Source organism: Pipistrellus hanaki (genome assembly GCF_964339955.1).
Source record: "Pipistrellus hanaki genome assembly, chromosome: 16".
NCBI lineage: Eukaryota > Metazoa > Chordata > Mammalia > Chiroptera > Vespertilionidae > Pipistrellus > Pipistrellus hanaki.
The window spans coordinates 33627163-33639950 of NC_140518.1; the positions used below are offsets into that span (position 1 = coordinate 33627163).

General features: G+C 35.5%; 1 protein-coding gene across 1 annotated transcript in view; it reads left to right on the plus strand.

The window, feature by feature from the left end:
- Positions 1–10103, plus strand: part of PAFAH1B1 (platelet activating factor acetylhydrolase 1b regulatory subunit 1) — a 50474-nt gene extending 40371 nt beyond the window's left edge. The window contains exons 6-11 of the mRNA XM_084863013.1: positions 785–953; positions 3400–3502; positions 4229–4457; positions 6484–6585; positions 8192–8348; positions 9713–10103. Coding sequence (XP_084719139.1) covers positions 785–953; positions 3400–3502; positions 4229–4457; positions 6484–6585; positions 8192–8348; positions 9713–9786 — 834 coding nt within the window. The 3' untranslated portion in view covers positions 9787–10103. The remainder of the gene's footprint in view (positions 1–784; positions 954–3399; positions 3503–4228; positions 4458–6483; positions 6586–8191; positions 8349–9712) is intronic.
- The last annotated feature ends 2685 nt before the right edge of the window (positions 10104–12788 follow it).

Consider the following 12788-nt stretch of genomic DNA (forward strand, 5'->3'; position numbering starts at 1 on the left):
TATTGTTTCTAAGTTTTCAAAATGCAATTTCTACATTTCTCTAAATTGGTTGGTATATACCTTACCACAGATAAATTTGAAATTATGGGAAGAATGGAATTAATCATTTGACTTTAGAGCAGCATAATTGGTATTGATGAAAGATTAAACTTCACACTTGCATTTGACCACCAGAATGAAAGTTTAGTATGTTCTTGAGGTCCGTTTCTAATATTTATTCTTGATAGCTCATTATTTCTATTATTTAGAAAAGTTATCTTTAAAATATGTGGCTGTGACTTTTTTACATCAGAATGACATTTTGTTAATCTGCTTTTCATTGGACAGTTACATCATGTGAAGTCTTTTCTTGGCCTTTCAGATATCTGAATTCCACTTATCTAGTACAATTGAGTACTCCTTCATTGTTACTTTCATTCTACATGTAAATGCCTGTCATAGTCCCCTGAAACTCTTTGTACTAAAATTTACTTATTAACATACCTATTGCCTGCTGTCAGATTCAGAAGGGACTTTGTCTTATGGCTTTATATACTTAATCACTGGTGTAATTAGGTGCATGGTAGATAATGTGATACTAGAGGTCCATTTTAATAATTGCACCATCAATTTTCTCTATTAGAGGAAAGACCAATTTATATTTGAAGATGTGCTAATTTCTAAGACAGTGACCCTTTATCACTTTCTCAGTTAATTAGTAAGGTGCCAGACTGGCCTGCTGAGTGCAAATGTGAAACAAGAAAGTGATGAGTTGATATTAACCAATTTTTTGTTCATGTGACAGGTGTGGGATTATGAGACTGGAGATTTTGAACGAACTCTTAAGGGGCATACAGACTCTGTACAGGATATTTCATTTGACCACAGTGGCAAACTTCTGGCTTCCTGTTCTGCAGATATGACCATTAAACTATGGGATTTTCAGGGCTTTGAATGCATCAGAACCATGCACGGTAAGGAATAGAGGGTGGTGTTTTGATATTGATTTCTCACATGGCATTCCAGAATTAAGAATGTTTTCTAACTGTGTGCATGTTCCCTTCGTTCAATTCTTAATTGTCTGTGTCGTTGAAGGACTAGATGATGTAGAATTGTAGATAGTCCATGGATAAGCCGTAGTTGAGAGTTGTTTTTGTTAAGATGCTTTAAGTATCTCTTAGTGGTTTATATAAAGTATGAAAATTGTTTTCACAAATATTTTTTAATAAGAAAAACTGCTAGGACATCTGTTTTTGAGAAAATGAAGTTGTTAGTAGGGTGTTTTTATTTGTCTTTTTTTTTTTTTTTTAAATATATTTTATTGATTTTTCACAGAGAGGAAGAGAGAGGGATAGAGAGTTAGAAACATCGATGAGAGAGAATCATCAATCAGCTGCCTCTTGCACACCCCCTTCTGGGGATGTGCCCGCAACCAAGGTACATGCCCCTGTCCGGAATCAAACCCGGGACCTTTCAGTCTGCAGGCTGACGCTCTATCCACTGAGCCAAACCGGTTTTGGCTTTATTTGTCTTTTTTTTTTAATCATTTTTCTCAATTGGGAAACGGAAGTTGAGAGAAAGTGGGCATAGTAAAAGCTGGAATCCATATTTCCTTGCTCACTTTTTAATATTTCACATATATTACAGTCTCATTGTTAGTTGTTGTCTGGGTTTTGTCACAAAGACTATTCTCTGAGGCAGTTTAGTTTTGTGGAAAGAGCTTTGGGATCAGATATCTGGGTTTAAATTCCTAGCAGTTTACTTACGGCATTAGGAAGTTTTAACCTCTTCCATCTGCAAGATAGAGGTAATAATACCTAAGTCATAGGCTTGCTGTGAGGATAAAATGAGACCACATACAGGCATACCTTGGAGATATTGTGGGTTTAATTCCAGACTATTACAATATAGTGAGTCATGAATATTTTGGTTTCAGGGCATATAGAAGTTATGTTTGTACTACACAGTTCTATCAAGTATATAGTAGTATTCTGTATTTTTAAAAACTCAGTGTACATATCTTCATTTTAAAAAACGTATTGCTAAAAAAATGCTACTCATCAATCTGAGCTTTCAGTGAATCGTGATTTATTTGTTTTTTTGCTGGGGGAGTTTCTTTCTTAGATGTTGATGAAAACGTGGTATCTGTGAAGCACAATGTAGCAAAGCACAGTAAACAGGTTTTCTGTACTTGATTATCTTGCTTTAATTCCTGGCACATAGAAGGTGCTCAGTAAAGAAAGGTTTGTTTCTTTGTGTGTTTTTTTTTAAATTATTATTTGTTTTGTTTAAAATATATTTTTATTGATTTTAGAAAGTAGGAAGGAGAGGGATAGGGAGATAGAAACATTAATCAGCTGCCTGCTACATGCCCCTCTGGGGATCTTGAGCCCACAACCCAGGTATGTTCCCTGACCAGGAATCAAGCCAGTGACCTAGTCCATGAGTTGAAACTCAACCACTGAGGGACACCAGCCAGACATGTTTCTTTAAACATGATGAGATTTAAATGTTTGTATTTTATGTAAGGAACACATACTGTGTTAGTAATAAAATATTTTTCTAAATACATTCAGAGATACTGAAACATGAGTAAGCTACATGATTACATAGAGAGTGTAATTTGAAGTGTGTTTTCTTCCCTAATTAAATGCATTCGAGAGGTTTACCAAGTAGTGGAATTCTGTTGAATCCTTTCATAAAATCTTCGGACTCCCTGGGGCTCTTTCCTTCAAGAATAACTGATTAGTTAGGATTGTGAGTAATGTATATGGAATAATACATTTTTACCACCATGAATATCAACAAAAGATCATTTCAACCATTATTTTAAATATAGAATCATATCCCCATTTTTCTTACCTAGTCTTTTTAGCTTTATTTCTATTTTATATTGTAGAATATGAACAATGGAAATATTTGTGTGTTTTTTCTAGTGTTCATACATAAACATTCAATGTATTAATACAGGGGTGGGCAAAACTAAGTTAAATTACCAGCCATCATTACCTAAAAAAATATTAAAAGTAAGGATATGAAATAGCAACAATAAAAATATATACAATAATACAATATTAATAAAGAATAATATAAGGATAAACTGTTTTGCGTACTAGAGCTATAAACCTACTTTTGCTCCACACCTATATATTCATATACTGATGATATTGGCACCTTATGGTTTTAAAACAATTGTGCAGTTTGAAATTTATTCATAAATTGAGTTGGCTATTTATTGTGGATTATTTTATTGGTTGGTACTAGTTCCTTTTTTGTATAAGTTTTTAATCAAATTTATAATAAAGCCCAGTGTATTAAAGTTGCTGTTATTTAAAATCCCATGGTGAAATCTTGTGGTAAACAGGTTTAGTTGCTCTTGGTGGCATATTATTTAATATGTTGCTGTGTTATGTATTTTAGGCCATGATCACAATGTTTCTTCAGTAGCCATCATGCCCAATGGAGATCATATAGTGTCTGCTTCAAGAGATAAAACTATAAAAATGTGGGAAGTGCAAACTGGGTAAGTAAATTTAGTTGAATATCTGGTAAAGAGATGTTAAACAAAATTGTATTCCAAATGTTCCAATAATTTTAGCTTTTACCCATAATGGTCATCATGGCAATTTCATTATGTACTTTAAAACTAAGTTTTGATATCTCAATGTATCTTCCCCCAAAAACAGAGAAATTATAAAAAAAAAATCTATGTCCTTCAAAGCCATTTTCTATGTAATGGCTTATTTTCTCTGTGGTCTTCTTTTAGGTTATCTCTCTGTGGGTTGAAATAAAATGTAGATAACATTTGTACAGGTATGCCCCATTAGGTTTAATTTGGTTGTGCTTAGAATTACACGATTGTTAAAATAGAACCTTAACCTACTGGTTTTACCCGGATTAGTGGAGCATGCTTTTCTCCCAACATGGCTAGAAATGTTTTTGTTAGGTTTATTGTGTGTGTTTAATTTTGAAAAGATTTTCTCTCTATATTTTACTGTCTAAATTTTGTTGATTTGGTTAGCTCCTTAATGATTCTCCTATAAGCTTATTTTAACTGATGTTTGACTTTCTAGCCTGTCCCCATCTTTCATTAACCAGGAATGTACATTTATTCTGTTGACTTGCATATGATTTCACTAACTTGGTGTCATTCTCTTCATTCCAGTGCACATAGTAAGTTTTGCATTGCTTCTGGGAAGTGTCCCAATGGATTACCATTCACAACATAAATTATTATTTATTTTGACAGTTACTGTGTGAAGACATTCACAGGACATAGAGAGTGGGTACGTATGGTGCGGCCAAATCAGGATGGCACTCTGATAGCCAGCTGTTCCAATGACCAGACTGTGCGAGTATGGGTCGTAGCAACAAAGGAATGCAAGGCCGAGCTTCGAGAACATGAGCACGTGGTAGAGTGCATTTCCTGGGCTCCAGAGAGCTCCTATTCTTCCATCTCTGAAGCAACAGGATCTGAGGTACTATGATTGATGTGTCATTTCATGATTTTGTTGCTGATAGCTCAGAACCTTAGATGACTTTTCTGATGCTCAATTTCAGAGCCATTAATGCATTTAAAAATCTGTATTCCAGAATTATGAATCTTATAATTTTTTTACTCTTTAACTTGCAGGTGAATATAGATATATAATTTTTTTTAAATATTTTATTTTTATTGATTTCAGGAGGAAGGGACAGGGAGAGAGAGAGAAGCATCACTGATGAAAGTCATTGATTGGCTGCCTCCTGCACGAACCCTACTGGGGATTGAGCCTACAAACCGGATTTGTGCCCTTGAATTGCACCGTGACCTCCTAGTTAATAGGTCAATATTGAAGCTGGGGGACCGGTCGTGTTTATATTTTTAAACCAGTTTTTATTGCTATCAGCTGACCTTTGTTGTGTAATGGGGATGGGGATTCTCCTAAAGAGAGAGAGAGTGGTAATTCAAATTATTAGAAATGCCATTGTTGCCGAAACCGGTTTGGCTCAGTGGTAGAGCGTCAATCTGCGGACTGAAAGGTCCCAGGTTCGATTCTGGTCAAGGGCATGTACATTGGTTGCGGGCACATCCCCGGTAGGGTGTGTGCAAGAGGCAGCTGGTCGATATTTCTTTCTCATTGACGTTTCTAGCTCTCTATCCCTCTCTCCTCCTCTCTGTAAAAAATCAATAAAATACATTAAAAAATAGAAGAAAAAAATGCCATTGTTTTAAGAGTGTGCCAGTGCAGAATAAAACTATGGAGAGGTTAAAGTTATCTTTTAGAAAAATCACCTTTTTATGGACATAATTATTTTACTTATAAAATAATTGTTGGTGGAATGCAGTTTAATATTTCTCACTCCCTCTCCCTTTCTCTCTGAAATCAATAAAAATATATTTTTAAAAATATTTGTATAAATGAAGAGTATTTCATATGGAGGTCCCTGATAATCCTTGATCAGACTTTTCTATTATAGATTTTTTTTTTAGAGAGAGAGAGAGAGATCAGTGTGAGAGAAACTTCAATCAGTTGCCTTCCATATGCACCTCAACCCAGATAGCCCGCAAACTGGGCATGTGCAACTTTTCGGTTGATGCTCAACCAATTAAGCCACACCAGCCAGGACACTATTGTGGATTTTTTAAAATTACATTTTTTGTGGTTTATTGTTAAGAGAAAGGAAAAAAAAAGAAAATTACATTTTAACAAGTAAAGAAGGAGAATCTTTTCTCTTCCCCACCTTTCTCTCCATTGTATTTCTAAATGAAGCTTCTATTGTAATCTGTTTTTGTTGGCTGGTTGCATTTCGAATTCTTTTTACTGCCCTCTGGTGGTAGTTACATACAATGTCATAAATTTGATTCTATCTGAACTTTAGATATAAATGCTAAATTGTATAGTTTTAAGATTCTTCTTGATTACAGAAGTCTTGATCAATAAATTTATCATCGTGGTATTGTAGGTAGAAACTGATTTTTTTTTTTATTGATTTGAGAAAGAAGAGGGAGGAAGAGAGAGAAACATCAACATTTATATTAATTGGATCCTTTCTATGTAGCCTATGTAGGTTAAAAGATGTGTGCTTTTTTTGTTTTGTTTTGTGGGTTTTTTAAATCCCTACCTGAGGGTATGTTTTATTGATTTCAGAGAGGGGAAAGTGGAGAGAGAGAAAAAGGAACATGATGTATGAGAGAAACATCCTTTGATTGCCTCCCGTGGAGGGTCGATCTGGCAACATTTTGGTGCACAGGATAATGCTCCAACCAACTGAGTTATATACCAGCCAGGGCAAAACTTGTCCACTTTGATACAGTAAAACAAGATAAGTCCTGGAGATGTACTGTACGGCATACTGGAAATTTGCTAAGGAGGTAGTTGTTAAGTCTTCTTACCAGTTTTCATTTGTTTAAAAAATGCATTTTTATAAAATTGGAAATACAGATCATTAATAGATAAAAGTCATTAAAGTCCTTATATAGCTTCTTGCATGGGAAACTTAATTTTTATATGTTTTCTATAGACTAAAAAAAGTGGCAAGCCTGGGCCATTCTTGCTATCTGGATCCAGAGACAAGACTATTAAGATGTGGGATGTCAGTACTGGCATGTGCCTTATGACCCTGGTAAGTTTGAATAACCTCACTACTTCGTTTTCTTTCCTCCTTTAAGTTTTGTTGTTGTTTTATGGTTCACTTTTTTTTTTAGTAATTCTTGTTGAAAGTATTACATATGTCTCCTTTTTTCTTCCATTGACACCTGTATTTCAATATGAGGATATATATATATATGAATGATAGTACAGGATTGTGAACATTCCTGTTTGCTTAAGAGATATCAAGAGGATCAAGAGGATCTGTGGACATAATCCAAGTAGCAGTTTTTGTAACTTGATAAAATAACTTTAGTTTTAGAGATTCCTTAGGTGCTAACTATACTTTGAAGTTTATGATAAACACATGGAATAATCATCAAGAATTAGTTAGAAATTTAAACTCTCCTCTGGTAGTGTTCTGATACACAGTATTGCTGTTAGAAAAGGTGGCCCACGTTTAAAATTAAAAGCATGTGCACCCCTCTTCTGTAACAGCACAGGTCACTGTTAGTCCCCGGGAAGTTTCTGGCTCCTATTTTTCAGTTGAAGTTAGGGGAAGGGCTGTACCTTTTCTGCTTTATTTTGGTGCAGGCAAGGAAATGTGATTTGACTTTTGTTGAGGCTTCTACCTCTAGTGATTGGTGGCTTTACTATAAGAGAATAAAGTTTTATAAATAAGGTCAAAAGCAGATTGAACAAAGGCAAGGAAGATGTCATCTTGGTTGTCTTTTTTATCTGCATTCTCCAATATTGTAACTATATTAGCCTCATGCAGTTAATTAACTAATGAAATGTGGCTAGTGAGACTAAGAACTGAATTGTTAATTGTATTTAATTTTGGTTTATATTTAAATAGCCACATGCGATATTTTCTTACATTCTGTAGATGAATTTGGTGGTGTTTTTTAAATAAAAATGTTATGTTTGTACATACTGCTTTGTAGCAAACTTTTAATTTAGAAGGTATTGACACTTGCTCATGTCAATACACTCTAGATAACACTATTAGATACACTCTACATTAATTACATGCAGTGCTTTGATAAACATCTTTGTTAACTAAATCTCTGGGCCTGGTCTTAATTATTTCTTAGGCTAAATTAAAAGAAATGGAAATGCTGGGACAGGAGATTAGGTGGGTGGGTGAATAGATATATGGGTGACTGTATACCCTTTACTTACAGTCACCAGTTTTAAACATTTTTTCTATGTGTGTGTGTGTTTACGTACATTTTTTTGAACAATTTTGAGTTACGTGACTTGTATACATGACAACATCTATTTCCTAAGAATAAGGGTATTCTACCATTAACCACAATACAGTTGTCACACTCGAGAAATTTAACATTAATGTACTATATAATTTCTCGAATTATCCCAGTAGTGTTCTTTATAACTTTATTTTGCCTCTATCCAGGAGTCAGTCAAGCATCACTCATTGCATTTACTTGTTAGTTTCCAGTTTTTGTGTTTTAATCTAGAAGAATTTCCTAGACTTTTTTTTTCTTCTGTCTTTAGCTTTTTTAAATGTGTGTGTGCATATGGTTTCAGTGAGCTTTTAGTTACGACTAAGTATTTTCATAGATGCTATTTAAGTAATTTATTTCTCCATTAAGTCATACCTTTTTGTTTTTAAGGTGGGTCATGATAACTGGGTACGTGGAGTTCTGTTCCATTCTGGGGGGAAGTTTATTTTGAGTTGTGCTGATGACAAAACCCTACGTGTATGGGATTACAAGAACAAGCGATGCATGAAGACCCTCAATGCGCATGAACACTTTGTTACCTCCTTGGGTATGTATGAGTTATGAGGTTTTTTGAGCAAATAGATTTTGGAGTGTAACAAGTTTTATGTAATAACCATGTGGACTTTTCCAGGTAAGAAATGACTATGGCTTTTAGGGAAAAATGGATGAAAAACTTAGTAAATCCTATCGTTTGTTTTAAATTACCCTTTGCTTAATTCTCTCGTGCCATTGTCAACCTTATAATACAAAAATTACTTTCGCCATTGCACAGTTTTGTTTTTGGAAACTAGAATTGTGAAGAAGATGCTTACTGATAACTCTAATGGGTAATTTTTTTTCCTTACTAGTTTTAAATTTCTCAAAAGAAATGTTATTCAACCTTTTCCTTCTGGCAATTATATGCTATTACATACTAGAAACTCAGGGAATGCTATTTAAGTTTAATAAGCATCTTTTAAAATGTCTATATATATATAAAAGCCTAATCTGCAGTGTCCCCTCGGGGGTTCGATCACTTGCTGTGATGTGCGCTGACCACCAGGGGGTGGCATGGAATGAAGGAAGGGCCGCTAAAGGCTGGCAGCAGGGGAAGGGAGGACCCAGCTGCCAGCTACTAGGGACACTACCCATGTACAAATTTCGTGTATCTGGGCCTCTAGTGAGTGAGTGTGTGTGTGTGTGTGTGTGTGTGTGTGTGTGTGTGTGAGACTGATTGATTTCAGAGAGGTAGGGAGAGGGAAATAGAGATGGAAGCATCAGTGATGAGAATCATTAATCGGCTGCCTCCTGCAAGCCCCCACTGGGGATCAAGCCTGCAACCCAGGCATGTGCCCTGACCAAGAATCTCCAACCATGACCTCCTGTTTCATAGGTTGATGATCAAGCACTGAGCCACGCAAGCTGGGCTAATAAGCATCTTTACTATCATCTGGACCTGAATCTAGAAGTGAAGAAAGTGAATACAGTAAAATATAATACATTAGGTTATGATGGATCTAATGGTGAAGGCAAAGCCTCAGCAGAATAGGGCTAATCACTTCACAGGATGTTTACAGGGGTTTAGCATGAATTGAATATAAACCATTAGTATTTAGCTTTGCACTGTATATGTTCAGTAAGTGGATACATTAAAGTTATACTTGTAGTTTTGAGTATTCAGCTTCATTTGGGATCGTGGTAGTGGAGGTAGGTTTGTGTGTGTGTATGGTTTTTTTTTTTAGCTGTTAATACAGGTTTTAATCATTAAGTCTCGGTTTCCCTAATCTAGTTGATACCTTCCAGGGGTGGATGTGTGGGTGTGTATAGATGAAAGTACGTTATTCCTGGCCTCTGGACTTGCTTGTTTTGTGGCTCATTAAAAATTTTATCTGTCTCAAGCTAATTTTATAAAAACATTTTCTTTTTTTTCAGATTTCCATAAGACGGCACCGTATGTGGTTACTGGCAGTGTAGATCAAACAGTAAAGGTGTGGGAGTGCCGTTGATTGAGTCTCTTTTGGCCCCTCCTGATTTTCCTCTGGATGCACTCTGATGATACCATGGTTACCCTATTGAGCTCTGTTTAAATAAATATTGTCCTTTCATGTAAATTATTCTGGATGTAGATTGAGCTTATTAAATGTTACACACAAAGTATTCATGCATGGAGAATCCAAATTGTATACTGTAAATTTACATACGTTGTCTAGAAGTACCATAGGGTTTAAAAACCTGGGCTGGCATTGGTCACACCAGGCCTAAGAAGGCAGAAATTGAATAATTGAACTAGGGCACTAAACTGAATAAATTGAGTGTCATTTTATGTTTTATTATTAATTCCTGTTTTTCTTTCTGCTATTTGTTGGTGCCTGACTTAATGGCCTCATTTGGGGGAAAGTGGTGGTTATTAGGGTTTTTTTCTGAAATGTGTATTTATGTAACATCACTTAAGTGTGCTTAATAAATCATCTTTAAGGGTGTTAGATAATAAGGCTATAATTCAAAATCTTCTGAACCATCTATGTAATTATTGAGGATTACACATGGAATTTTTGTCATGACACATTTGCCAAATCAATAGGATACATTTGTTTTGGCAGCCTATCAAGCAAAGGCTAGTGGTATATTTATGTAAGAAAATGAGTATAAATCTCAAATAAGAAAAATTTCAGCAGCTAATAGCAAATCATTTATTTCATTTGGGTCTTAATGCTTTTAGCAGATTAAAAAGTACTATGATACTGTAAGCTTCTATCCTCCACATCACACACACTTCTGGTTGTATTCTCCATACTACTGGACTGTGTTGTGATGTGACTTCCAGGTAGAGTTTAATCTTCCCATTGAGTGTGTCATGATACAAATCACTATTCATTTTTTATATTTTTTAGAGATTGCAATGTGCATTACATAATGACAAAGATTGAGAAGCTTATGTATGCTCATTTTAAGGGAGGGGGAGAAATATGCAGTTTTGTTTTCCAACAGGAATCTGACCAATTTGAACTGTGTTTAACTTGCAAGTTAAAAATGACAGGGTTTAATGGAGTGTGCATAAAATGTACTGTGTTTTCACCTTTTGTTTATATATAAATGTTTATAAGTATATGGACTTATCTATTAAGTGGATAAGTCTGTATATGTATATCACACACATACAACCTCCATGTCCTTGGGCCCTGGGTTTCTGAAGAAGTGCTAAAATACACAAGTAGAATAAATCTTGCTGTGGAATACCATGCTTTAGAATAAACCCTTTTTGATCTAACGCTTCTGAAAACTAGGTCTGAGTCTATGGGAATTTTTCCCACTCACAGGAAAATCACTTCTGCCTAGCCAGTGTGGTTCAGTGGCTAGGCCTCGACCCATGAACCAGGGAGTCCACCCGGGTTTGATTCCAGGTCAGGGCACATGCCCTGGTTGCGGGCTTAATCCCTAGTGTGGGGCGTGCAGGGGGCTGCCGATCAATGATTCTCTCTCATCGTTGATGTTTCTCTCTCCCTCTCCCTTTCTCTCTGAAATCAATAAAAAAATATATTTTTAAAAAATAACTTCCATTATCTGCCTCTACCCCCAATTTGGCAGTTCAGCATTTTACATTTCCCTGATACATAGTATATTGTGATCCAAAGTTACTACAAGTAAATTTAAGAGAATTTTTGTCTGACTTTGGAAACAATATTCCATTACAAATTATTAATAAAAAATTTTATTGCTTAGCTAACCAGGTTTTTTTTAAATTGTTATTTGAAAAGTTAATGAAATAACAAAACAATTTAACAAAGAAATTTATTCCGAATTTCACTTTATTCATTTGTTTAATGTGGTTTTTAAAATGTTCCTTTTAGTATTTAATGGAAATTTGGTTTCTGGAAAAGACAAAGGGTTAGAGTTAACGTCCTGTAGATACACAGAGAATAGGTCGTATAGTTACTAAAAGCAGTTTTATGTCTAGCTTGTGTCTTTTTGTTTGCTTGTTTGTTTTTAATTCCTGAAAGACCTCTCTGGAAGGAAGTGTTTTGAGAACTAATGGCTATTTTTGAGGACAAAAATTACAACTTTAAGCTAACTTCTTAAACTCAGTAGGATAACTTTCAGGACAAGACTGCCTCACAACCCTGCTCACACTGAGAAGTCTTTTTTGTTTGTTTGTTTCCTCCTTAGCTGTTCTGACTGGATTCTTCTACAAAAGCTATGGAAAATACCTTTGTTCTTGTTTGCTGCTATTTCCTGTCCTATTTTAAGAAATATACCTAGAAATGGTGCATCTTAACATTTGTTTGTACATGTATAAATGTCTTGTATTTTAATTCATTTTTAGCATGTAGCAACACAAATTGTTTAAGGGTAAGCCACAACATCTAGAAATCATTCATAGATTCGGACAATAAAGGAAAAAATGGTACCGATTTAGGAGGGAACAAAGCTGCTGTCCACTGGGTGTTTCTCCCGCAGCATACAGTGACTCTTGTTGACAAAGAAGGAGAGACGTTGTTACTCTGTCAGCAAAGTTATCCTTCCTTGGGAGATGGCCACAGCCTGCTGCTTAGTTGAATTACCAGACATCCTCCATTTAAGAAGCAGCGAACATTGAATCTCAGGGATGGTCCTCAACTGGATCCAAATGTAAGGAGCCCTGTTTGAATAATGAAGGGGGTGGGGAGAGAGATCCATCCAGAATCCGACTTTCAGAGGTTTCCTGTACTGTTGTTTGAAACTGCCCTGTTGATGCCCTTTCTTCCTGTTTTCTCTGTCTGCTGTCTAACCCTGTGCCTTGCCTGGGATAAGTACAATGATGAGGTTACTGGTTTGGATTGTAAGTAGAGGAATTTATTAATTGGTTTAGAGGTTCACTGCTGCTTTGTCACTTTCTCAATCAAATTGGCCATTTATTTATGAAATAAAAAGCTGGTAGAATCGCATCCTCAGATGATTGTTGACTTGTGTCTGTGTGAAAAGACATTCCAGTGCCACCCTAACATAACGTGCCCAAGAGGTCCCCACTGCA